General features: G+C 38.7%; 3 protein-coding genes across 3 annotated transcripts in view; all 3 read left to right on the top strand.

Moving 5' to 3' along the window:
- LOC144653022 (uncharacterized) overlaps positions 1–27,837 on the top strand; it is an 80,722-nt gene that overhangs the window by 14,911 nt on the left and 37,974 nt on the right. The gene's annotated exons all lie outside the window — the stretch shown is intronic.
- LOC144644529 (uncharacterized) lies at positions 14,047–18,503 on the top strand. The gene is made up of 4 exons (XM_078504044.1): positions 14,047–14,050; positions 14,564–16,393; positions 16,789–17,143; positions 18,339–18,503. The coding sequence occupies exons 1-4, from the start codon at positions 14,047–14,049 to the stop codon at positions 18,400–18,402; spliced, it is 2,253 nt and encodes a 750-aa protein (XP_078360170.1). The 3' UTR covers positions 18,403–18,503.
- Positions 24,096–27,837, top strand: part of LOC144665825 (uncharacterized) — a 46,545-nt gene continuing 42,803 nt past the window's right edge. Inside the window, exons 1-2 of the mRNA XM_078527131.1 lie at positions 24,096–25,686; positions 26,084–26,438. Coding sequence (XP_078383257.1) covers positions 25,230–25,686; positions 26,084–26,438 — 812 coding nt within the window. The 5' untranslated portion in view covers positions 24,096–25,229. The remainder of the gene's footprint in view (positions 25,687–26,083; positions 26,439–27,837) is intronic.

Raw genomic sequence — 27,837 nt, 5'->3', positions numbered from 1 at the left:
TGTGACAGCGTTTCATCTAGATTTTCTAGCCTGTTAAAATACAAAACAACAGCTTGAGACAAAATAAGTTTTTGGATTTTTTAGGCCAAAAAGATTTTTTCATACTTCTGTCAGTGCTTTAATGTTCCTTTACTAGAAATTAAGCTATGTAGGAAACAACAACCTCGTCCCATGGTCCGCGCCGCGAAAAAACCTGTGCGCGACATTTTATGTCGTGGTGTTTGATCTGTGACCACTGATAGATTTATAAATCCACCAATCAACTGTCTGATATAAAAATTTGTTGACATATTAAGTTAATTATGCAGAAACCTACACTTTTTTGAGCAAACAATTAAGGGGAATGTTTTTATCTACCTTTTGAATCATTCCGTTGGCTACGGGGCCGGTTGCACGGTGACAAAGGTGAGAACAAGACACTAAATATGATAGATAGTGAAAAAAGCGTTTTTTTAAACCTACTATGAATCAATGAATCAATATTACTTGATATGAAGAGGCTGTATGGGTCTGCATAGTAATTACTTACTTCCGCGTCCTTGTCGGATAACGGAATTCAGTTGTTGCAATTGAAGCTTGTTTTCAATGTTTTGAGGTCTCCTATTGCCTGTAATAGTTGCCCGAAGCCATTTTAGGGGGAAACGAAATCGCAGACAGCACTAGACGTAGACTGAGATCTAAAGAGATGAACGTGATTTGAAAAATTAGGCGAGCGTATTGACGGCGACTGAACTGCAGTCATTTTGCGACCAAGGTTTGCATAATTTGTTTTGTATTTGTTTAATGTTTGGAACGTCCAAAATATCATGGCTACAGATAGTGAGATGCGCTTTCTAGAACGGCAATCTAGTTAAAGGTGTCTTGTCGTTATGCAGAGGACAATAAGCTCCAGTAAATGTCACTCGTACACACAAGACGAGCTTAAGCAAGACGAGCTTAATCTGTCTTTCTTGAATTTCAATCCATGGCTCAGACAACCCGATATTTTATTACCTTGACCTTAAAGTAGGACAATCGATTCTCTTCGCTCAAGCGTCACCGAAATTCAAAGGAATATGCACTTTTATCTTCTTAGAAAAAAGTGAAACTCGCAGAAGTACTTTAATGTACGGATCGATTCTCGTTGAAAGTATACAAGTTGGACATCAGCGTGTTCTGAGAGAAATATTGGAAATCTAGGCAAAGTTTTCGCTTTAAAAAAGTGTTAGTAGCCCTGCTTATAAGAAGGTGTTTTATAGGAACATCGTCCACAATTTCGGTTTGTTTGTCTGAGTCATGACGTCACCCGCGGGCTGAATTGCCTTTTGGTAATAACACCCATTTTGAATTGCCGCATACAAATTTAATTCCCCCAACCAAAAAGTAAGAGTTTACACCGAAAAGGTACATTAAAAAGTATGAAAATATGGTTTAAGTGTCAAAAATTCTAAAACAAATTCTAAGTTGAACAATGTGTCAGTCCTCTGTATGCATAATGAAGCGTTTTCATTGTTTTACGCAGATTTTGTGACAGCTTGTCATCGAGATTTTCTAGCCTGTTAAAATACAAAACAAGAGCTTGAGACAAAGAAGTTTTTGGGATTTTTTTACGCAAAAAATATATTTCCATACTTCTGTCAGTACTTTTACTTTCCTTTACTAGAAATTAAGCTATGTAGGGAACAACAACCTCGTCCTGTGGTCCGCACGGCGAAAAAACCTGTGCCCAACATTTTATGTCGTTTTGTTTGATCTGTGACAACTGGATCGAAGATGAATAAATCTACCAATCAAATGTCTAATCTATCGGTTAATCTCTCCACGCCATTGGCAGGATGAATAAAGTTTCGGGTTAAAGACGCTGCATAAAAAAAAATGTTGAAACCTACACTTATTTTGAGCAAACAATTTAGGGGAATATTTTTATCTACCTTTCGAATCATTCCGTTGGCTACGGGGCCGGTTGCACGGTGAAATAAGGTGAGAACAAGACACTAAATAGGATAAATACTGAAAGTAGCGTTTTTCTTGAATCCTACTATGAATCAATGAATCGATATTACTTGATATGAAGAGCCTGTATAGTAAATACTTACTTCCGTGTAACGGAATTCATTTGCAGTTCAAGTTTGTTTTCATCGTTTTGAAAGTAACTGAGGTCTCGTATTGCCTGTAATAGTTGACCAAAGCCATTCTAGGGGGAAAGACTGAGATTTAAGTAGATGAACGTGATCTGAAAAAGTAGGCAAGCGTATTGTCGGCCGAAAGACTAACTGCAGTCATTTTTGCGACCAAAGTTTGCACGTTTTGTTCCGTATTTGTTTATATGTCTAACGTTAGATAGTGAGATGCGCTTTCTAGAACGGCAAACTAGTTAAAGGGACCATGTCACGTAGATTTCACAGATTTTTGGTCTAAACTGTTCTTAAATTAGTTGAATGCAGCTAAACCCATAAGAAACGATATCTCTTTGAACACCTAAAGGAAGATGTATGTAATCGTGATTTGCGGATAGGAATCAAGCTAAGGCTACAAATATCGATTTTTTGAAGACGCGTGTCAACAATTTGAAAACTTTTGCCTAACGTTTTCAAATTGCAATCCGTTTCCATTCGCGCCATCCGCAGCCAATAATGCTAGTTAGCAGTTTCAGTTCTCTAACATAGCAATTTTTAATGAAAATGGACTATTATTTCTATAGGTTCCATGCGATACAAATATAAATTTTGAGTGTTTAGAAAATGGTAAAATCGGTGACATACTCCCTTTAAATTGAGTCAAATCTCGAGTATCACTCGTACACAAACTCGCAGACAAGTACATACAATTGTTTAAGGTCGCGGGGGATACCAACAGCATGAATAAATTCATGAAGGGAAATTTTGCTTGACCTGCATCTTTTAAAACGCTTATTTCTCGGCTGTTATGGGTGCGATTAAGCTCAAAATTTACAGAGACATAACGAAATGATGAAAGATTGTGAATGTCATCTTTTATTTGGTAGATTGCATTTTACGGCGATGTTATAGCCTCGTTAGTGCCAAATTGGGAAAAACATGATTTTGTGGCAGAGTTTGCGGAACGAGTAGAAGACAGCATACTGCGATTTTGTCAAAAACTAATCAGTCAATACCTCTAGAGTGTCATAACAGAAGCGGATTTTTTAATTTAAAGTTTGCCAGCAAGTTATGGCGGTTTAAGTGCGCAAATTTGAATTTAATGTCTTCTACCTCTTTCTAAAAGCGCTCTTTTAAAATTCCGCTTCTGTTATGACACACTACAGTATTCATAGTTTACCTATCTGCAGTGGCAAGTCATGAAGTTCTGTATCCGCGCTGTATTCTCTGCCACAAAATTGTCGGAAAAGTCCAAACTTTGAGATTTCCGAAGGTGTCCCGACCTAAATACGATCATTTTGCCAAGGAGAAATGTAATTATGATAATTATATTCCACGCTTTTATGGTGAGAACAATGCGTTTTCAAAAAGGACACGATTGTTTATGCCGAATATTTTTGTGATCACTCTGAGTACACTAGTTGCAGAAATAGTCAAATTTAAATAAAAATAAGCTCAAAGACTTCCTACAATCTATATGAACGTATATCGCTAAGTGTTGTTTTAAATTGGTTAAAATATCAAAGAAACAGGGATTTTTTACAAATCACGCGCACGCGCCCATATTTGTCTCCAGTCATAAATATCTCGTAAAGTTGTCGATGTGAGTCGTTGTACTTCGTGCATACGCTTTAAATAAATGCATAATGATGAGCCTAAGGTGTCCCCCGCGACCTTAAGCAAGACGAGCATAATCTGTCTTTCTTGAATTTCAATTGATGGCTCAGACAACCCGAGATTTTATTACCTTGACCTTGTAGTAGGACAATCGATAAATAAACCATCAAAGTCTGATATAAAAAGTTGTTGACATATCAATTGAATTATGCAGAAACCTACACTTAGTTTGAGCAAACAATTTAGGGGAATGTTTTTATCTACCTTTCGAATCATTCCGTTGGCTATGGGGCCGGTTGCACGGTGAAAAAAGGTGAGAAAAAGACAATAACTAGGATAGATAGTAAAAGAAGCGTTTTCTTGAATCCTACTATGAATCAATGAATTGATAATACTTGATATAAAGAGCCTGTATAGTAAATAAGTTAAATACTTACTTCCGCGTCTGTCTCTTAGAAAACGGAGTTTATTTTGCAGTTCAAGTTTGTTTTCATCGTTTTGAAAGTAACTGAGGTCTCCTATTGCCTGTAATAGTTGCCCAAAGCCATTTTAGGGGGAAACGAAATCGCAGACAGCATTAGGCGTAGACTGAGATCTCGAGAGATAAACGTGATCTGAAAAATTAGGCGAGCGTATTGTCGGCCAAAAGACTAATTGCAGTCATTTTTGCGACCAAGGTTTGCGTGTATTATTCCGTATTTGTTTATTGTTTAGAACGTCCAAAATATCATGGCTATAGATAGTGAGATGCGCTTTCTAGACCGGCATACTAGTTAAAGGTGTCTTGTCGTTATGCAGAGGACAATAATCTCGAGTAAATGTCACTCGTACACACACTCGCAGACTCGGGGGGACCCAAAAAAGGTCTGTGCGGGAAGGCTCCGACCCGAGCTCTCACCCCTTTCCCTTTTATATACCATGTTGCCAGAAATTGTACCCCTTTCGTATACCTTTTAATGAAAAAAGGTACCCCTGTCATATACCTGAAAGTCAAGGTATAGACTTAAAACATGGCCTTTTTTGTCATTTTCAAGTAGCGCTTGATAAATTGAAATAATACGGCCATAAATTGCATCTATTCGAAATATTTGAATTAAAGGCCCTTTCAAAAACCTAAATCTGATACCCTTTCGTATGCCTAAACTTGTGAAATCCGTACCCTTTTATATACCTGGAGCCTGAAAAAGGTACCCCTTTCGGGCAGAGCCTCCCCGTATAGGCCATTATAGGGAGTACCCCCCGGGCTCGCAGACAAGCACATACAATTGTTAAGCAAGACGATCTTTTAATCTGTCTTTCTTGAATTTCAATTCATGGCTCAGCTCAGACAACCCGAGATTTTATTACCTTGACCTTGTAGTAGGACAATCGATTTTGGGAATTGTTTGTGATTGTCTTTGCTTAAGGCTGGTTCTCATATGATCGCCCCGATCGTCTCTGTCGCCTCTGTCGCTTCAAAAAGTTTGCTTGCGATCGGGGCGATCATATGAGAACATTACAGAGACGTCTGCGACGATCGGGGCGATCGCGATCGCTTCGATCGCCCGTGTTCTATCCGGACGATCGGTCGCAGACTGCGGCGATCGCGAACGATTATATGAGAACTACTGCCACAGAGGGAGACGATCGAAGCGATCCAAACTGTCCCATGGTGCATCAGTACTACCCAGATTTACGTTTCCGTTTGGCCTCCCTTTTGCTTTTTCGCCGTAAAACGGCAATAACGAGAAGATAAGAGGCCACCAGGTTTGCCTTTGCATCGAAGGCTGCCATAAGCGACATCGGAGTTTTGAAAAACACACATGTGCGTCGATCGGAATAAAATCGAATATTCATATGCGGGAACAAAGAAAAGATCATAAATTATTATCTTGTTTGATTGACCCTATTTTGCATATACCAGACGATCGGGGCGGTCATATGAGAACCCCCTGATCGCTTCCAATCGCTTCGATCGCCTACGATCGTCTCAGAATTTTCAAACGACAGAAGCGACAGAGACGATCGGGGCGATCATATGAGAACCAGCCTTTAAGCGTCTACTCACTGAAATTCAGAGGGATATGCACTTTTATTTTCTTAGACGAAAAGTGAAAGTCATAGAAGTACTTTTTAAAGTATAACGTACGGATCAATTCTCGTTAATTGTAAAAATGTTGGACATCAGAAGTACTCAGTTTGTACATTCCTGTGTTAAATCTGTCGAGGTTAGCCAGAAATATGTATGAACTTTAAGGAATGAAACTTAACTCGAGTTCATAGTAGCTTGGGCTGATCCAGTTTCTGCTCAGGAGTATCTGGAGCTGATGATGATGAGATGTTGAAGTAGATGAGGCGAACTTCGTTTAACTTTCAGAGTTTTTGTAGCTTGTTGTTCGGTCGTTGTTGCCTATGTCAAAACGCTAAGTATTTTACTAAATTTTAATTTAAATTTTTTCGGTTGTTAGTTCAGCAAAAAGAATAACCCAATGCAAACAGAGCTCAGACAAAAACAATAACTTGACCCCGCGACGGAACACTACACCACCCATTGTAATAACCTGTCTCATAACCAGCTTTTGTCTTGTTTAAAAAACATTTAGCTATTTTACATGAAACACAAAGCAAAACAAAACTTGTTCATAGAATCGAAAAGCAGAGTTTATTTATCCAGTCCTCGCATTTTTTCACCCGGCGAAAGATGTCGGGGGCGACAATCGCTCACCATTTATGTGACAACTATTTGGCAAAACAGGACAAAGTCGGGCATAATCAAAATGTCCTACTACTTTTTTTACTCGAATAACGCCGCCCTCGAATAAGCGCCGCATTTGGGCCAAAAAGCTAATAAGCGCCGCCCCCGAATAAACGCCGCAGTCCCAAAAACAAAAAAACAAAGTTTTACCGAGCTCATATGAAGAGTCCCTCAATATTAAAAACGCGCAAGATATATTGAAGCAATGGATACGATTTGGGAAGATTGAAATGGGGTGGTCACAGTACTGACACTGCAATTTAATGCATTTTTTTTATGAAAGGCCTTTTAAGTTCCTTCTTAACCCTCGGACCCCCCCCCCCCCCCACCCCCCATAAGGTTTTTTTTTCCAAATTTTGAAAAAAGGAGTTTCTCTACAATGCTGAAACTTTCAGTAGCTGTTCATTCATCCTTTGCGGAAATCTTGATATGTCAACCACGTGTCCATTTGACGTTGCCATGGAAACGTCACAAATACAAGCAGGTCTTGCCAAAAAGCGTCATTTTTAACATTTTTGTTTATTTTTTCCAGTTTTTGAAACAGAAGTGCAAGATTTGTTTATTTTTATATTCCATAAGTATTCTGGCTTGATTTTGCATCAATTTCCTTATTAAATCTTAAATCCAAGATTGCGGATTTAAGATGGTGGCTCTAATGACGTCACGTGGCGTCATATGACATCACAGCCAATTAAAATTATGTGATCTTGTAGAGTTAGCTAAGGGCTTTCTTCTCAGTGCAATATAATGTCGCTACGCCTTAATCAGGAGGGGTTCCATCCCCCCTTTGTACGATTGTGGGGGTATGAATTTGCTTGTACGTCCGAGGGTTAAAACGCAAGAGGTCATGTTTTGATGTTCTCTTGACTTTGTCTAAGGGTTCAAAGAGCGAGCAGGAGGCTACGCATTGTTGTGTTACAATCTTTTGTTACTTTCTTTAGTCAAGGAAGACCTCGCTGGATGTTGTACATGTAATGGCTGAAAACGAGAGAGCTAAAAGCCAGCCAATTCCAATTCCTGCTGCACAAAGAGGTATTCTCAAATTAAGTTTTCTTCCGGTACCATTTATCTATATACTAGAGTCAAATAGCATATATCTTGAACATTCTTGTGGATAACTCTATTTCTGTTTTTTTTTTTATAAACATGATGTATATAATTCCTAGATAAACGAGCGCAAAACAATAATGTTCTCGTGGTCTTCTTTCCGTTTAAGACGTTATCTACGAAAGTGACCGGTTTTCATCCGTGAATGCCACTACTGTCTACTTAACATTACGCAATTCAGAGTAACACAATGTGTTACGGCCTTCGAGTGCGGTCTTTCGACAGTACGAACGAAAAGGGACAAAGACCTTTGGATTTGGGTCAGAAGGGAAAGTTTAGTTAACGCAACACAAATGCAAAATAGCTATGCCGTGTAGTGATCCTTGGCCCTTTATTTCCTCAGTGGAGTAGATAGGCGTCTGTAATGATGCTTTATTTGCAGGGTGTCATCACAAAAGAGAAATTTCGTTTGCTCAATTTTTGTAGCTCGAACCGTCAATCTCGTCTCAATAGACGTGTCTGGGACAGTAATAATTGAGCAAAGAACAAAACTGCTTCACGACTTAGTGATTAGTATTTACGAGTGCGGTTTCACGTTCTTTAATAGATCACCATGGGGGTGGCGCATTTTCATCACCAACACAGGAAACTAGTGCAGGTATTTTGAGTATTTATGTTAAACGCAGAGTCTGGGATCCTTTCTTCAACCCTCACCTTGAGGGAATTTTTTTGTCAAAACGGGGGATGGGAGAATGGGAGGACACTGATGCAGTTAGACGAAAAGATGGGGACGGCAACAAGGAGAGAATGAGTGAATAGGAGGATGAAGGGATAGAGAATGTGGAATATGGGAAGTGTTGGATAACGAGGGAATGAAAGTAAATGGAAACGTAAAATTATATGGAAACGGATGGTGAAAGGATGAGTGAGAAAGTACGATGCGATGAGACGAGTGGACAGATAGAGATAGAATGGGAGAATGATGGATGATGGATGGACGTTTGGGAGAATATGACAATTTTAAGACAGCAGTATGACATTACCAAATGTCTTCACACTTGATTCGTTTATATGTACATGTATTAACGAGTGTTTTTACGTGCTTTTACAGATGCACATGGGGGGACCAACACTTCACCACCAATACAGGAAACTAGCACAGGTATTTTATACTTTTATATCTAACTCACTCTCAGGGTTTTGACGTACCTACTCCTACTGAGAGAGATTTGATTTGAAAGACAGTGTGATCTAAGAATGGATGGATAAGAGGATGAAAAGATGGGAAAATGGGAAGATAGAAGAATTGGTTTCCAAAACAAATAGCTTTACTGAGGATTGCAATCTTTTAGATGAAAAAACGTCTTCCAACTGGAAACTAGTGTACCTCATGGCACCAACTAGTACCAAAAGCACCAAACTGATCTAGTTTGGGTAACCCTGCCTAAATAAAGTTGACCTTTACCTTTAAACTTTGCATTGACGCATACAAAAAACAAGTTCTTATATAAAATAGCAAGAAAGGAAAACGAAAATTGCACTTTTTGTCACTCTACCTCAAAGGCATTAGTCCACATTTTTTGGTCATGTGACGTTACTTCCTCCTTTTGGAAATAAAAGAGTGACTGCATGACTGGCTTCAGAACGATCTCCCGTTAAAAGGCAAATTCACTATAGAACTGAAATATGCCCTTCAATTAAATTATCCTTTGCTGCTAGCGAGGTATCACATATGGCAGGCCAATTTAAAGGGAACTTCACCATATTTGGCACATTTTAAATCAAGATTTGTATTAGAGGCAAAAGCTAGTGACACAAAAGTGGCCTCCTTTTGCAGAATGTTTATAGAAGAGTTTATTTCCTCTCTCCCTGACTGAAGGACTGCCAACAGTTAGCAAACCTGTAAACTTTTTCATTAAATTGTTATATAAATATTGTAAAGGTACTTTTTACACACATTGTAATTATAGCAAACTCAAATAAGTTTTAAAATCGTATCTTCACTGACTGACTAACAGTTTGTTGGCATTTTTTGTAAAGCATCTATAAACCATTGTAATTAGGATTACTCGTATACCTATTTTTACTGTGCTGTATCTTAAAATCCGGAAGGTAATTTCGTGACAACTTGTAAATTGTAACATTGATTTGCATTTGTCAACAACGGGCTTACCAAACTTCCTCTTGTCACTCTTTTTGATTCGTGCAGGCTGTCTTCGTCCGACTCCATCGTCAGTTTCCTTTTTGCTTTTTCTACTTTCATGCTTCGTATAGCTTTTAACTGAACCTCTTTTTGTTTGGACTTTTCTGATTTTTTCGGGGTCGAAAATCGACCGGAACTTGAATCGCGCAGCTGAAGCGACCCGGAATTCATCGGCGTGACACACGTTCCCCCTTCTTGGTCGTCACAAGGAGCAGATGAATCCTCTTTCCCAGCACAGTTTGCATTATTTGCTGAAGTTGTTGCGAACGCTGCTCCTAAAACGAGCCCAAAACAAACTCCCACGCTCACGTATCCAGAAGTAAACTTCTGCGATGTGGGGCTGAGAAGACCATCGTGTTTTTGAAACGATTCACATGAATTTCTGACGCTTGACTTTTTTTCTTTGTAAAATACATTACAACTAAAAGACGAAGAAAGTGTACTTTGCCTTATTATATTTGAAAAACACAGTCTACTCGGCCGACGCAAAATTAAACGCGACACGAAAGCGGCCGCCATCTTTGTTTATCTTTTTTTCGTCACGAACTTTTAAAAGTCCCGCGTCTCCTGCGTACGCGCGTGTAACCGCGCGTGCTCTCGCGTGTATATTGGAACCCAGTTTTCGCGCGCCAAAAAAACTATTTCGAGCCACCTTAAGTAAGTATTTTTTGGTAATAAAGTTGTTGCTTTTGTTGTTTTAGGTACGTACTCTAGTAGTTGTACTGTATGCGTAATTTGCTTTTTTGCGTGCTTTGCGTACAGCAAAGGATGAGTGGAGAATTGTGCATTATTAAAACGAAAGAAACGGCTTCATGTTTTTAACTGTCCTCTACATTCCTCTACATTAACGAGTGTTACTTGTACTTTGACAGATCACAGACCACCAATTCAGGAAACATTGGCAGGTATTTTGAATTTTTATATCAAAGTGAGTTTCAGGGTCTTGCCCTGAGAGAGGATGCAACATGTTGTTACATCAGAAGAGAATGGGATAAAGGAAGACTCGAAAATGGAAGGATGTAAAGAAAGAAGCACGAGAATGAAAATTTGAGAATGGGTTAATAGGTAGACGGCAGGATGGGAAAATGGGTTGATGGGAGAACAGTAAGGAGAAAACGTCTTCACTACTTAGTCACTCAGTCATATTTAAGAGTGTGTTATGTTAATTGCCAGGTCAACAAGTTTCATCGCCAATTATGTAGGAAACTTGTGCAGGTACATCAATTGCTTTCAATCTCACTCTTAGGGTATTGTTGATCTTCACCCCTCCCCCCTGGGTAGTTAATGTTAGTGAAAGAAGAAATTGACACATAGTTAGATGGGAAGATCTGGAGGATAACTGTAAATTTAACAATTCCCTGCCGAAATGTGCAATTTTAATTTGTTCCACAGTGATCATATTTTGTATTTACGTACGGTGGTCTAAAAGACACAAAAAGAAAACGCAAAATATAGCTATAAAACTGTAAAAGGGGCTGAGCTAAAGATAAGTGGGAGAGCAAGTAGTAATCGTGGCTGCAAAAACTATCGGGTTGATTATTATTATTATTATTATTATTATTATTATTATTATTATTATTATTTGAAATTTTTACACACTACTCACAAAAACTAATACAGGCACACTAATTACTACATTACATTTTCTTACTTTGCTTACAATACTGATACAAATGCCACACTTACTTACAAAATTTAGCTACACTACTACTAGATACAATATCTTCATATAGCTTCATCTGCAAGCCAAGATAAGAGTTCTTTCCAAAAGAATGTTGATGACTTACAAAAGTACAATAAATGCTCTAGGGATTCCTCTTGTTCATTACAGAAAACACATATGGGGGAATCCACCATTTTGAACTGGTAAAGTTTTTATTGGTGAAAACTATAAGGTTTAATAATTTATATTGAAATTCTCTGAGTTTTGTATCCAAAGAAGTTTCAAAAGCCAAAGAATATAACCTTTTCCAGTCTATGGAGAGATCCGGGTATTTACTCAAAACTTTAGCTTTAGCGGTGGGTGAAGTTTGCTTAAAAGAACGAAATTCCCTATAACCAATTAGGATTTGATATTAGTAAGGTCAATCGTTTTACAAGCAGTTGTTAATGCAAGACAAGTTTGATCTAAAGGAGAGGGAGCACAATAAGGGTTTGTTTAAATTACAGAACGCCATTCATTTGGGATAGCATCAATAACCCCCATTAGGGCAAAGAGATAACCAGAAGATAAAGAGGAACTGAAAATTTTGTCACTTTTGAGAAAAACGCCTTCCTTCGAAACACCCTTAAGAATTCCTTGCTTATAGAAAATCGGTTGAAAAATAGATTTTCCCTCACTCAAAATATACTTATTGTTCCATATAATTTGGTTCATTATCCCTTTATAGGTTGTCGAATCATAATTAGTCTTAGAAGACCAGGCTTGCAAGCACTCCTTATAAAAGACAGGAAGTGAAATGGATAACTTTCGATAGTCAACATTACAATGTAATAAAAATTTCCCGCCAACCTTCTGAGATAAAAATCCAGAACATACTTCCAGGGACTGTCATAATTCTCAGTGTATTTCTTCAGACAAACCATTCGTTGAGCAGAGATCATAGATTCAAGATCCAGCATTTTAAATCCTCCATCCTCTATGTCATTAATTAAGGCTGAGCGTTTGATTTTACCTTTGCCCTTCCAGATAAGAGAATAAAGTTCTTTATTAATTTCTTTAATAAATTCACTTGACAATGGAATTAGACCAGCCTTGGACATAATTGGCGAAAGATTTAACAATTTGAATTCTGCCGATGAGTGTCAGACCTCTCCACTTCCACATGTTTAATACCTTTTTTATTGATTTAAGGGCAGATTCAAAGTTAGATTTATTCCTCGATACGTTATTGTAGTCAAAGTACACACCAAGAATTTTAATTGAAGTTTTGAATTCATGAGGGTACATTTCACGCTCTAATTTCCTCATGCCTATACTGAAAAATTCAGTCTTCTCCTCAATAACTCTAAGACCAGAACATTTCGAAAAAGCACTAAGGCAATCTTTTAAGCAATCATAAGAGGATCTGTTTCGGAGAAAGCAAGTCAGGTCATCCGCAAAAAGTTTCACTTTTTGCGGATTTATCAATTATCAATTTTGCGGATTTATCAATTATCAATTTGAATACCTTGAATCTCTTCATTTTGTCGAATACTGCATGCAAGAATCTCCAAACCTAATATGAAGAGAAGAGGTGATAACGGGTCTCCCTGCCGCACACCACGACCAACTGCGAAATAATCTGATGTAAAGCCATTATTGATAACGCAACTTGATATATTTGAGTAAAAAGTACGGATCCATTGGATAAAGGATGGCTCAAAATTAAATGCGTGCAGAGCTTTTAAAAGATAAGTATGATCAAGAGAGTCAAAAGCTTTTTCGAAATCAATAGCAACAAGAATGCCTGACATTTTGTTATATTTGGTGTATTCCAAAATATCATCGATGGTTCTTACCGCGTCAAAAATCGACTTTCCTTTCACGTACGCATTTTGATTGTAATGAATTAACACAGGTAAAATTGGTTCTAGTCGTTTGGCAAACGTTTTGGAAGCGATTTTAGTGTCAACATTGATAAGTGAAATGGGACGCCATTCCCTTTTTTCCTTTCCTTTTTTTTTTCAAATTTCGGCTTTTTTTTTAAACTCCCCCTTTTTCAATAAAAGGTTTCCCAAAAGGCCAAAAACTAAATAAAATTCTACCGTAAACCGTCATTCCCTGGGGTTTTGTTTTTTTGAAAAGTTTTTAAAGTGTTAAAGCATTCCCCTACCGTTAATTTATCTTCACATCTGTTCCTTTGTTCCACCGTTAATTTAGGAATATGTACATTACTCAGAAGCGAATCTGTCAAGGCGTTACTGTTTTCATCGACTTATTTTGGTAGAGATCAGAATAAAAAGAACGAAGTTCTTTCATAATCATTTGAGAGTCTGAAGTTAAGGATTCATCATCTTTAAATAATTTCCGAATTGAACTATTTTACCCCTGGAATTTTCTAAATTTAAGAAATATTTACTGCTTTTTTCACCTTGTTCGTACCAGGTGGCTCGAGATCGTATTATTGCCCCCTGGGTGATGTAGTCATTCTGGAGCTATGACTTCAAACATGTTCATATTTTCTGATGAGGGATCTTGATCACATATTTTTTGGCAGTCGTTAAGTCTTGACTCTAAAGTTGCCATTTTTGCCCTTCGCTCTTTGGCCTTCGTCTTATTATGACAAATACTTTCTTGGCGGATTTTGTACTTCATCAGATTCCAAAAAAGCCTTGGGTCTTTAACCTTTTGAATTCATCGTTCCATAATGGGTATTTTGTATTAATCAAAGACACATATTCCTTATCATCCAATAAGCTAGAATTAAGCTTCCAATGAGAAGGACCACGAGGTCCATTTTGAGTTCCATTCAAAGATAGCACAATTGCGGAATGGTCAGATTTAAGAGATGGAATGATATTAAGATTATCAATATCCTGCTGCATGCCACTGCTTACTAGCCAGTAGTCCAGCCTCCTCTGAATTACAGGAGTCTTCTGACGCTAAGTAAAACGTTTTTCCTTTGGGTTTCCAATCCTACATATATCAACTAAATCATTGATAATGCATATGCTTTCTATGTTCTTAACTGACTCTTTTCGTTTTGGAGTTCCGCCATTACCATCCAAATCGGGTTGATTATGCTGACTGCAGCAAAATACTAAATGTGATATTGTCCTCTTGTTGTTCATAAAAACGTTTCTTCTTTCTCCCATTACATCATGGCATAGTTGAAGTGTTATCTGAAGAGCTGTTCGTTTATTAAACGAACTTGTTCCTATCAGGAGTGTTGCTGCATTTCATTGCTGCTGCTGATAAGGATAGCTGTTTCGGAAACGATATCAATTTTGCTTACTCCTTCAAGAGTGAAGTTAACAAATGTTATAATTTTTTTTTTGCAGGAGCCTGTAGATTTTTGTCCCAGCTCCCCCAGGCACTTCCTCATTTTGTCAGTCGCGACCAGGAATGCGAAGCCATTAAGGGATACCTTTGTCCGACACACAATTGCAGATGTGTCCTTGTTCATGGTGTCACTGGTGTTGGGAAAACAAGTATCGCTATCAAGGTGGCGAACGAAAGATTGGACTCTGACAGTCGCCCCGTTGTTGTCTACATTAACTGCAGATATATTACTTCTCTAGACGATTTTTCGGAAAAGGTTCTTCAACAAGTTTACCATTACCCTGTAGAGAACCCGACACGTGAGTTGAAAAACCGCCTGAGGAGCCAAGATCTCTACACGATCTTGGTACTCGACAATTTTGAATTTTTGCTTCATTTTGATGACGACCGTGGCCAAGAAACGCCTCATGAATTGGAAATGATACATGGAAGGATGAATCCATCAAATGAAGAATGGAAGGTGATGGACTTTATCAATGAAATTGTGATGATATCAAGAAAGGTCAAGTTACTGGTCACCTCATCGGAGAGAGTTGTTTTCCCGGAATTAGGCCAAAAGATGGTCCATCTTACTTGCTTTAGTCCAGAGGAATCATTTCAGCTGCTGCAAAGAGCGTGTGAAGATAGAAGGATCAACGAAAAATGCGCGCACCAGCTATCAGAGATTTGTAGCGGCATTCCACTCGTCCTTTACACCTTGGCCTTATCGCACAGCGACTTGCTCAGCCTCGTGGAACGTATGAACTGCGCATGCTCATCACCAGAAGAGAAATTCGACTTCTTAAGAAAGATCCAGTCAGTTCCAAAGGAAAAAAAGATAAACGTGTGCCTCGATATTTGCTTTGGCAGACTTACAACACAAGAAAAGAACACCCTCATAACACTAGCATTACTAAGAGGGCGTTTTACCCTGTGTGTAGCTGCACAAATATTTCGTTCAACGGCGTTAAGTGAATGTCAGCTCAAAGATAGCGCGTTGGAACTCGCCAAGCGATCGCTTTTGGATCAAAGCATCGTTGGGGGTGCTTGTTTTTATACCTTTCTCAGAGTCATTCGCGACTACTGCAGGGATAAGGCATCCGATTTTCGTGTTGTCTTTGTCAATGCCCGCAATCTGTTCATCGACCATTTTTTGGCCCTCCTGAATGACACATTTAAAATGTTCTTCAGCAAAAACGTGTCAGACGCAATCGAAGCTTTCCGACGGGAGGAAGAGAATGTCATGCAACTTATTGAGTGGTGTGGAAACGGTGAAATGGATGAAGAACAAATCAAAAGGTGCATCGATGTCTTCAACAGCGTTGGGGAGCTACTGGCAAAGATGACTGGAAAGAAGAAGTATGAATCTGTTTTCACATTATTAAGAAAGAAGTGCGAAGAAATGGGTGATCAAAGAAGACTGAGTGAATGTCTCACCTCTCTTGGTATCAAGCAAGTGTTCAACTGCTCCTGTTCACCCTTTTTGTGCGATGAAGCCGCTGAACGAGCCAGGAAATATTTGCTGGAAGCCGACCGAATCCAGAGCAGCGCAGGTGTTAGCATCAACAGTGGTAACAGCCGAGCTCAGTGTCTCGCCAAACATGGTCGATGTCTCGCAAAAGAAGGCAAATTTCGTGAAGGGAGAGAAAAGATCCAACAGGCAATTAACATTCGACAAACACATGGGGAGGAGGACATCGTAATGCTGGCGGCAACATACAATGACATGGCAGGTCAGTGTGATGCTCTTGTTTCTAAGTGTAACACGCGTTTGGTCTAAACACATCAAGTGATCGATGCAGCCAAATCTAGAGAATATCAAACAATATCCCAAAAGTTTTGGCACGTTACGTTCTCATCCCATGTAAATTGTCTAATCGAGTAGAAGTGAATATTTTGAACAGGATACCATTTTTTTGAACGCCAAAGACTTCGGGAAAAGGTCTACCAAAATGAGCGGCCTTGTGTAAAAATATTTGATGGATAATAAACACTTTTGGCTTCTGTTCGGTTTCGGAACAAAAAATGTCCAGGGACAAATATTAGAGAATACTTTTTCTCCAAAAGGAGAATATTGTTTTATTGTTGAAGCTAGATAAAAGATTTGATTGTTAAATTCTGTTCCTAGTGGCCTTATCACTTGAAGGAGAGCATCAGGAAGCCATCGTAGTAAGAGAACGACAGACCCTCCCAATCTACAGAGAACATCTGGGAGACCATCCTTTTACGGCAACCATTCTCAACAATCTGTCGAACAACTATTACGCTCTGGGTGAATATGACAACGCTAAACAATATTCTGAGGACGCCTTGAGGATGCGTCTTGATCTGTTGAAAGATCATCGTGACACAGCCAAGTCATTGTTTGATCTTGGAATGGTGCACAAAGAAAGAGAGGAATTCCAGGAAGCGAAAGATTGCTTTGAAAAGTCCGAGAAGATGCAGATGAAGGTGCTGGATGACAACATCAAGGATCTTCAACGGTAAAACAATTTATTTTATTTATGTATCTTGCTCCTGTAGTTTTTGGTAAATTATAGCCAAAGAGTTTGAAACAAAACTTTGTTAACGTTATTCAGTTTTGACAGATCATTCACTGGGTAATATACTGAAACAATTAGACGTGCTTCTCACTTTCAGTTCAGTTTTTATCGTCTTTTAAAATAGTTAACTGCACATTTAGACTAATTTCAGTGAGCTTCCGTCAAATTTGTTTATAAATATTGATCAAAAAAGTTAAAGAAACAGCTACTGTCTACCTTCAGCATCCGTTACATTCACATCTACACATGGGTTGGATTGATTATCCGTCACGCCATGAGTGCACAGCTGGTTATTTCAGTGAGGATAAATCAGTGATGAAAACAGTGTCTATTCAACATGGCTTCCCTTTTCTTTTATTGTTAAACATGAAAAAAATGTGTCACGAAGTAACAGGCGCGTAGGAGGGGGGTTCGAGGGGTTCGAACGAACCCCCTTTGGAGGTCAATAATGGAGGACTGAAAACACAAACTGTTGATTTTCAGCAATTAGTAAGTAAGTGGCCTAAATATATCCTAGCGACCTAGTATTATATGTAGTCAAAATAATCCCATCGTTGAAAAATATTTCCTTAACAGGCGTTCGGGATTTGATAAATGGAATATAAATAGACGAAAGGCGGGGAATACGGGGGGACCCAGGTGATACGCGTATTTAGTGCATATTGACGCTTTGACGCTGCTTTTAGTACATTGACGGTGGAGCCGGGGGCTGGGGGCTTAAGCTTTTACCCTGAGATGCCTTTGCAGCATACGTCAAGCTTTTGTAAAACGTTTAGTGTACTAAGCCGGTATGTATGTATAAATGTATCAAGTTAACAAAACGCCGGAAATATTGTTGTTATGACTAAAAATACCTGTTATTTTACACTCCATCGAGTTTGAAATCAGTCCAAAATCAGTCCGAGTTTGAAATCAGTCCAAATATTGACGTCCACAATGCTGAAAATATCATTTCCGGGCCTCTAGATTTCAAAAATATTCTGGGGGGACATGCCCCCAGACCCCCCTAGGGACTCGCGCCTTCGGCGCTCGTATTTAATAACCCCCCTTAATAAATATTCCTGTCAATACGAACACCCTTCCAAAAACCTCAGCTACGCGCCTGAGTAATGTCTTGCTTTATCTCTTTACACAGAACCAGAGATGTTCTGCAGGAAGTATGTAACCTCCTTGCTGACCTTGCTTTACAAGAAAACTAGTTGGACTGACAGAGTGGGAACACACAATCAAAACACCAATGGTAGATTTGCTGATTATTCTAACTCTGGTACCAACACGAAACCGTAACTTTGGCTTCTAGTGTGTGAAAAAACTCTATCGAGCAAATAGTAGTCGACAACTAATGGGCCTTATGCATGATAGCGTCAGATGCTCAAAATTCACCACCAAGCCTCGTGTAGGCGAATTAATCTCAACTGCTTCAAGCAGTTTTCACGTGGTTATTCTCCCGGGGGGGGGGGGGGGTTACTAGGGTCATTTTTTGTTGGGTAGGTGCCGCTGGCCTCTCAAAACCCCTACCTCATTATAGTCATATTCTATGGCCAATTATAGACCCCATCTTAGTCACTTTTGGGTAAATGTAATTTTCACGACCCCAACTTAGTCATTTTCTGTTTTATTCGTTTACCGTACAAATTCCAGTTATTAAACAACAGCAATATATACGGTAACATTTTTTTTCGGTGAATCTTTTCGTTTATAAATCACAACTTGCCAGTATTTTCTCACTCAAAATCTCACTTAAAATCCCGGAAAAGTGTGACCCCATTCTAGTCACCCTATAAAAAATGCTTGAAAAGGCGACCCCATTACAGTCAGTCCAGCCGTGAAAATGCGACCCCATCCAGCGGCACATCCCCATTAGCCCATTTATAGGAAGTGCCCCCCCCCCCCCCCGGTGGTTATTCTGTTCATCTTTGCTTCTTTGGGAATTTGTTCATACTAAAAAATTACATGTGTGCTCATCGAAAGCGAGGTCTGGTGGTAAAACTAGCTAGACTAACCTTAACATGCATAAGGAATATCTCCTAGTATGCTGAGGTTTTTATATAAGACATTGTTTTGTAATCATTGCAAATTTTAACCCATCTCGCATATTTTTTGTATCAGTAGGAAACGATGATGTGTATATAAAATTGATAGTTTAGCTAGTCAGTTAGTTAGTTACTTAGTTAATTAGTCAGTTAATGAGTTAGTTTTCATTTAAAGGTTTTAATGATTCTTATTTTTATTTCCATTGTTACAGCTTAGCTATTTTATTTGCTATCTTTTTTCTTTTATCACTGATGTAAATTTTTAATGTAAATTTCATTTGTTATCATATTTTACTGTAAAGCGCCTTGAGACATGGATATGGCGCTATATAAATATTTTATTCTTCTTCTTGTTCTTGTTCTTGTTCTTGTTCTTTTCTTCTTCTTCTTCTTCTTCTTCTTCTTCTTCTTCTTCTTCTTCTTATTATTATTATTATTATTATTATTATTATTATTATTAATTAGGCTTGATAGAAATGTGTGTTAGTGAGTGACAGTGAAAAAGGCCAGAACTGTGACCATCATCACACCGCATTTTGTGGAGTAGTGACCGTAGGACTTTCGACGGACCGGTGTGTGGCAGATCAGTCAGGCTTGATTTCTTTTTGAAGAGCTGTTTATTTTTTTCGAGTAATTTGCTTGTGACTGATAACGGCTTCTCCTAAATGTTTTGCTTTTTACGCTTAAGTGCACTTCTTAGAAATTGGTATACAAGATCTGATGTAATATGGTGCAGATCAAGACCAGGATAGCAAAATAGTAATAGGCCGAATGTCGAAGAAAAGTCGAGAAAATAAATAGGAGAATGTAGCACATGTTTTTGGTTTAGGAGAAAAATTCAGTGAATCAATTTATTTTGTAGAATATGTCTATGTTGGCGCACAAAATGTATTTAGTTTTTTTAGCCTTTTAGCTTATAGGTGCGCTTACAATGCATTTTCTATTCTATAAAGCGCATAGTGTTGCATTGAATTCTAGTTTTTATTTTGTTTTTCGCAACAGTCTGCTTGACAGACATTAATTTTACTCTTTTTTTTAAAAAAAATCCCAGGTTAAAGGGAAGGAAAGCAGACTGTTATTAATCTTAAATTCAATTTACTAGCGCTTTCATTTCAAAGTAGTCATCATCAAACTTGGTGACATACTGCTTATTGAATATAAATTTAATTCACCTCCACTTTAATAGCGATATGTATTCGCTTGTTTCAGTAACGAGTGCTGCATGCATTTGATTCTTAGACGTCTATCGTCTGCAGATCTTCGTAGAATAATCAAAGTGCAAAGAGATGAGTACATTAACATAGAAAATGGTACAGCCCTCCATATTTAACACTTGTTTCTCCGTTTAATTGACAGTAAGCCCAAGTTACGAAGAAACATCAACCTAACAATAATTTCGTAATTTGGAAAATTCCGACATGACATATTTAACAATTATCCTGTGAAATCGCGCGGAATATCGCCTGATACTTAGCCGACGAGGCCGTAGGCCGAGTTGGCTAAAATCAGACGATATTCCGCAAGATTGAGCAGGATAATTGTTTTATTATTCAACAAATTGTCAACGAAACACATTTTGCACATAGAAAAACTGTAATCATGCAGCGTTTTACAAGATTTCGGACTAATCTTCGCAACCTACGAATATCGCAGGATATCTGTTAGGTACGGATGACAGATATCGTTAACATTTTGACCATATATCGGCAGTGCGCGCATCTGTTGAATAATAATGTAGGATAATCACTTAATCCATGGTCAGCGGCAACATTTTAAGATACCTAAATAATGTAAGGCTAGATATTATGAATATTTACATGTGCCTTGAGCCTTTATGTTGTATATAAAAGTTTAGATTGATTCATTGATTACAAATTCCATCGTGTCGTGAGTTTCAACTGTTACTGACGTTCAATTTGTTATATATTTTTTTTGCGCTTTGACGTTTGGTCGCCTTCGTCTTAACAGAATGACTCCGAATCAAAATGTGATAGAGTAGTATAGTATCAACGAAACAATTTGTATATTTGTACATTTTTATACAGTATTTTTAAGCAAATGTATTAGTAGTTTACGGTCACGGTAGCATTGCAATCATAGGGGCAGATTAATGCTCAGAATTTTTAGAAAGCGACAGGAAAATACACCTAAGGTCAGTTTTATTGGGGTTTCTAGCCATTGTAGGCCCCCTTGAATTTTATTTATCTTATTAACAATTACACAGCAAGCTCGAGGTCTCTAGCACCGGATGGTTGGTGGGGAGCAAAGTCTTGAGCCAACCGTCAAAGTCGATACTGAGAAACCAAAAGCGAGCAGTGCATTTTCTTTAGTATGGAGCTACTAAACACGCTCTATGAAACAATTTTTTGCTGATTTTTTTTTCTACAATCTTTGACAAAAGTAGTTGACACATTGACTTCGCTCTGCGGTTTTTATTACAAATTTACCTCTAGTTTTTAAATTTCATGAATGTCTGCTAAAATACCCCCTCCCCCCCCCCCCCATCCAATGTTGTAAAATGGTAGCAAAGGACTCCTAGAAACAAACTACAACGTTGATTGGGGGAAGGGGGGTTGGAAAGGTGGGGCAAAAGGATGAAATTGGTCCATATAACAATATATATAAAAAAGGCGTAAATTGACAATGTGTCAACAATTTTGTCAATGATTGTACAAACAAATATTAACACAACAGCGACGTTCGAGGGCATATATATGCAATTTTTTTTTAAATACCAAGAGTCAATCTAGATTTCGAAAAAATCAAGCTTGTTTGAGAACAAAAGAAAACGTCAATCGTTGCTATGGTAACCTTTGTGCTAAGTGACCGGTAAAAAATTAAAATTTGGTCATATTTTGATTTCATTATGGTGTATTTTGGCCAAATTGAACATTGGCTTCCTAGATAATTTTAGTTTTCAAAACAACCACCCTTCGGCTTAAAAAACTACATCGAGCCTCCTTAAGGACATAACATGTCCAAAGTCGACTACTAGTCCACAAGGCCGAGGCATAAAAAACTATGTTCTTGGAACGAGTTCTTGGTTTCTATCTAATTTAATAGAAGGTTTAATGCTTTGCTCTCAACCAACCATCTGACAATAGAAATCAAGCTTGCAGTCTAATTGTTAATGAGAGAAATAAGATGCAAAGTTTTAAACTTTATTTCTTACTAAAATCCATTTCAAGGAGAGCAAACAATTGGAATTTCAACAGGCGTAATCTGCTCTTCTTTCTATTTCCTGTCAGCCTTAGATTGTACCACGTGATCAGTTTGGGCCAATAAAGACAAAGAAAAAGTTAGTGGTAACTATAACCACAGGCCGCCCAGACGTTGTTTGTGATCCGTGACAGGTTTGCTTTCTCTTTAGTGGAAAGCAAACCTGGGAAAGTTTAAATCGTCTAAATGGCTTTAGTAGGAACTCAACCGTGTTCTATTGAAAATCCGAGAATCTAATTGGTTCTCCCACTGATTTCTATTCGCTGATAAAAAACGATCGCGCGCCCGTTGCTCATTTAAAGATTAATTTTTCTTCATTTTTGGCTTAAAAGTACGTAAAATTCTACTAAAACAATTAGACTACTCGCCCTCGTTTTCTATGAGCGATAGTCAACGGGACTACGATCACAAACAACGTCTGGGTCGCCTGTGCTTTAACTATCGATATCAGGTGCCTGTGTAGCTTATCAGATAGTGAGTTTACCGATAGTCAGACAATGGGTTTTGCTAATGAGAGGTTCTTGGTTATTTAGTTGAAACTGTAAACCAAATATTGTAACCTAAAATGGCCGGTTTTTGTTATGCTAATAAAAAACGTTGTCGTAGTTGTTGTTTGTTTACTTAAAAGGCTCCTACAAGTGAGCAAGAAATGTTAATCAACAGCTGATTGCATGATATAATCGCCTTCAAATAGGTCTTATTCACGATAGCCGCCATGTTTGTTTTCGCTTTATAATGCAAATTAGACACGTGATTTCTGAGGGGGCAAACAAGCTTAAATATACAAATTTCAGCTGGTTTCTTATTATGTCTGATAATTTTTTTCATACTATGCTTTAGTTTCAATATTGTTTTAAAAATATTTTAAGTTTTACGCAATTTCGGCGCTTTTATAAAAATAAAACGGCTTGCGTAGTTAACAAGTCAAGTTATCGGGCAACTTTTTCCAACTTTCTTCAATAATGAACTCATTATTCCATAACCTGGATCTCAAATGTAATTTTGGCGCAGATAGTTCACTATTTCGCCGAGCCGATTTTCCGAGAAACGGCATCATTTCAATGTTTGCCCCCTCGCAGACAACGTGGCTAATTTGCATTATAATATGAAAACCATCATGGCGGCTATCGTGAATATGGTCTATTAAACTAGTGTGATTTTAGGGAAGCAAGGGGAGGCCGAGTGGTTTGGGGCCCTGGTGTTGTAATCCGGAGGTCCCCGGTTCAAGACCTGCCCCTGTCACTAGCTGGATTTGTTTCTCGGTTGTCCCGAGTTCAAATCCTCGATCACGCTTTGTACATAGCCAACTGGTCTGCTCCCTACCAGTTGGGATTTTTGACCATGTTATGTTCATTGCGTTCGACGAAGGAGAACGCTTCCTGATTCCGTTTTTATTCGAGTTTTTGGGCGATCTATGGTTATCAACTTGCCCCCCCCCAGAAAATTTTTCAGGGGCGAATGACGTCATCTCCATGCCATATGCTTCGTTTTTGTTTCAATATGGCGTCCATTTTGGAATCTCACAAACGTGTTTTGTTTGAAGAAATGGCCGAAACGTGTACCCGAAGTTAAAATAATACCAAAAATGTCGCGACCAGGAATGCGAGGCCATTAAGGGATACCTTTGTCCAACACACTACTGCAGATGTGTCCTTGTACATGGTGTTACTGGTGTGGGGAAAACAAGCATCGCTATCAAGGTGGCGAACGAAAGATTGGACTCTGACAGTCGCACCGTAAATTGCAGATACATTAGGTCTCTAGACGATTTTTCGGAAAAGGTTCTTTAACAAGTTTACCATTACCCTGTAGAGAACCCAATATCGGAGTTGAAAAATCGTCTGAAAAGTCAAGATTTCTACACGATCTTGTTACCGGACAACTTTGAATTTTTACTCCATTTGGACGACTGTTGACAAAACACGTACAATCAATTGCAAGTGGTACGAGAGAGAAAGAATCCATCAAGTGAAGAATCGAAGGTAATGAATTTTATCACTGAGACTGTAATGATATCAAGAAAAGTCAAGTTACTGGTCCCCTCATGTGAGAAAGTTGCTTTCCCCAGCTTAGGCCAAGAGATGATCCATCTTACTTGCTTTAGTCCAGAAGAATCACATCAGCTGTTGCAAAGAGTGTGTGATAGAGAGGTCAACCAAGAATACGCGAACCAGCTATCAGAGATTTGCAGCGGCATTCCACTCGTCCTTTACACCTTGGCCTTATCGCACCATGACCTGCTTAGTCTTGTGAGAGAGATGAGATGTTCCTTACCCAAAGAAAAATTCGAATTCTTAGAAAAGATCCGGTCAGTTCCAAGGGAAGAGAAGATTCAGGTGTGCTTGGATGTTTGCTTTGGAAGACTTAATACTCAAGAACAGAATACCCTCATAACATTAGCATTACTTAGAGGACGTTTTTCTCTTTCTCGGGCAGCACAAGTATTCCATTCTACGGCACTAAGTGAGCATGAACTCAAACTTACTACACTGGAACTGCCTCGACGATCTCTGTTGGAACAAAATATCGTTGGGGGTGCTTGTTTATATACGTTCCTCATAGTCATTCGCGAGTACTCCAGAAATAAAGCATGCTCACCAGATTTTCGTGTCGTCTTTGCCAATGCCCGCAATATGTTCATCGATCACTTTTTGACCTTCCTAAATGACACATTTAGAATGTTCTTGAGCAGGAACGCCTCAGACGCAATCACAGCTTTCCGACAAGAGGAAGAAAATGTCATGCAGCTTATTGAGTAGAGTGAAAACGGTGAAATGAATGAAGGACAAATCACAAGGTGCATCGACATCTTCAACAGCGTTGGGGAGCTTGTGGCAAAGATGATTGGAAAGATGAAGTATGAATCTATTTTCACATTATTGAGAAAGAAGTGCGAAGAAATGGGTGATCAAAGGAGACTGAGTGAATGTCTCACCTCCCTGGGTATCAAGCAAGTGTTCAACTGTTCCTGTTCACCCTATCTATGCGATGAAGCTGCTGAACGAGCCAGGAAATATTTGGTGGAAGCCGACAGAATCCAGAGCAGCCCAGATGTTTGCATCAACAGCGGTAACAGCCGTGCTCAGTGTCTCGCCAAACATGGTCGATGTCTCGCAAAAGAAGGCAAATTCCTTGAAGGGAAAGAAAAGATCCAAGAGGCAATCAACATTCGACAAACACGTGGGAAAGAGGACATTGTTATGCTGGCGGCAACATACAATGACATGGCAGGTGAGTGTGATGTTCTTGTTTCTGAGTGTTATCGCATGATATCACGCGTTTGGTTTAAACACATCAAGTGATGCAGCCAAATCTAGGGAATACCAGACACTATCCCAGAAATGTTGGCACGTTAAGTTTTCATCCCAGGTAAATCGTTTAATCGAGTTGAAGTGAATATTTTGAACAGCAGTACCAGCATAATTAAACGCCGACGACTTTGAGGAAGGGTCTTCCTAAATAAGCGGTCTTGTGTAAAAAATATTTGAAGGATAATAAATACAACAGCCTTCATTTGGCATTTGGCTTCTGTTCGGTTCCGGAACAAAAATGTCCGGGGACAACTATCAGGGATTATTTTCGCTCCAAATGAAGGTAATAATTTTTTATTATTTAATCCTATTCCTAGTGGCCCTATCACTTGAAGGAGAGCATCGGAAAGCCATTGTAGTCAGAGAACGACAGACCCTCCCAATCTACAGAGAACGTCTGGGAGACCATCCTTTTACGGCAACCATCCTCAACAATCTGTCGAACAACTATTACGTACTGGGTGATTACGACAGCGCTAAGCAGTATCTCGACGACGCTTTGAGGATGCGTCTTGATCTGCTGAAAGATCATCGGGACACAGCCAAATCACTGTTTGATCTTGGAATGGTACACAAAGAAAGGGGAGAATTCCAGGAAGCCAAAGATTGCCTTGAAAAGTCCGCGAAAATGCAGATGAAGGTGCTGGATGACAACATCAAGGATCTTCAACGGTAAAACAATTCATTTTATTTATATATCTTGCTCCTGTGGTTTTCGGTGCAGGTGCATTATAGCCAAAGAGTATTAAACAACACTTTGTTAACATCATGTTTTGACAGATCATTCTCTGGGTGATATGCTAAATTAGATAATTACACGTGCTGTTCACTCTCGTTTTTTATCAACTTTTAAAATAGTTTACAAAAATACTCTTTGTCAGTCAATTTATCTTTCGAATTCGAAGACTCTTCAGAATTTCAAGGCTTACTAGTACTAGTTCCTCTGCAAATGTTGTGTAAGGTTGAGCACAGGGCAAAAGGTTACGGGGAGGGGGGGGGGGGAGGTGGATGGCAATAGCTCTCAAACTTTTATGATCAGGACACTGCACAAAACCGAAGCAAGAGAAGTAAATAATTTGAAACTGTAGCTTGACCAGAAACTTTACTTATACCCATGCAATATAGTCACAAGGCTAAAATTACTTCAACTAAGGTTATCTACTGTGGTTGGAGTGCTTGTGACGTGACTAACGAAGGCCCAAACTGCAATCCTAAGCCTAAATCTCACCCTAACCCCAACAACCCAACCATAACACTAACTCATACGCCCTAAACCTGCAACCCTAATCCAGACACTATTATGGGTTGAGCATAACCCTAGCTTTCACTCTTCGGTGTGGTAATTCCTGGTCACGTGACCCCTATTATTCTCTTTAACCGCACATTTAAGTGAGCTCTCGTCAAACTTGTTTCTAAATATTGATCAAAGAAGGAAGACAAACAGCTATTGCCTACCTTCAGCATCTGCTACATTCACATCTACACATGTTTTTAAGTACATGTTTAAGTGAATTGATTATCTGTCGCGTCACGCCATGAGTGCACGGGTTATTTCAATGAGGATAAATGATCAAATTAGTGTCTATTCAACACCGTCACTATTCTTTTATTATTAAACGTGACAATAATGTGTCAAAAAGTAATGTCTTGCTTGATCTCTTTACACAGAACCAGAGATGTGCTGCAGGAAGTATGTAACCTCATTGCTTTACAAGAGAACTAGTTGGACTGACAGAGTGGGAACACACAATCATAACATGATCAATGGTAGATTTGCTTATTATTTAAACTCTGATCCCAACACGAAACCGTAACAGAAGTCAAAGATGATCTTCGTGGGTTGTCCAAATTTATACGTGTTATTGTTGGGATCAGGCTAATCAACGTTACTAAGGGCCTTAACAGAATAGAGAGTTACAGTTGATAACAATAAGTTATCGATAACTAAAAAGTCAGTATGCCAGTGAAAATAGCTATCGATAACAAAAACTCGGTTTTCATAGGCTAACTAAAACTTACTATTTTAGTCGTTGATAGCAAACGTGGCAGTTTTCCTGTCGACAACTAGTTT

Source organism: Oculina patagonica, chromosome 1 (assembly GCF_052425735.1).
Source record: "Oculina patagonica isolate OP01 chromosome 1, crgOcupat, whole genome shotgun sequence".
In the NCBI taxonomy this organism is placed as follows: Eukaryota; Metazoa; Cnidaria; class Anthozoa; order Scleractinia; family Oculinidae; genus Oculina; species Oculina patagonica.
Note: the sequence above shows the minus strand (reverse complement) of the source record. Positions and strands in the feature narration are given on the sequence as shown.

Excerpts from the sequence above, each read along its gene's own strand:
- LOC144644529 (XM_078504044.1), top strand. Across the intron at positions 16,394-16,788 it reads AACATACAATGACATGGCAG|TGGCCTTATCACTTGAAGGA; the intron begins GTCAGTGTGATG and ends TTCTGTTCCTAG. Across the intron at positions 17,144-18,338 it reads AACATCAAGGATCTTCAACG|AACCAGAGATGTTCTGCAGG; the intron begins GTAAAACAATTT and ends CTCTTTACACAG.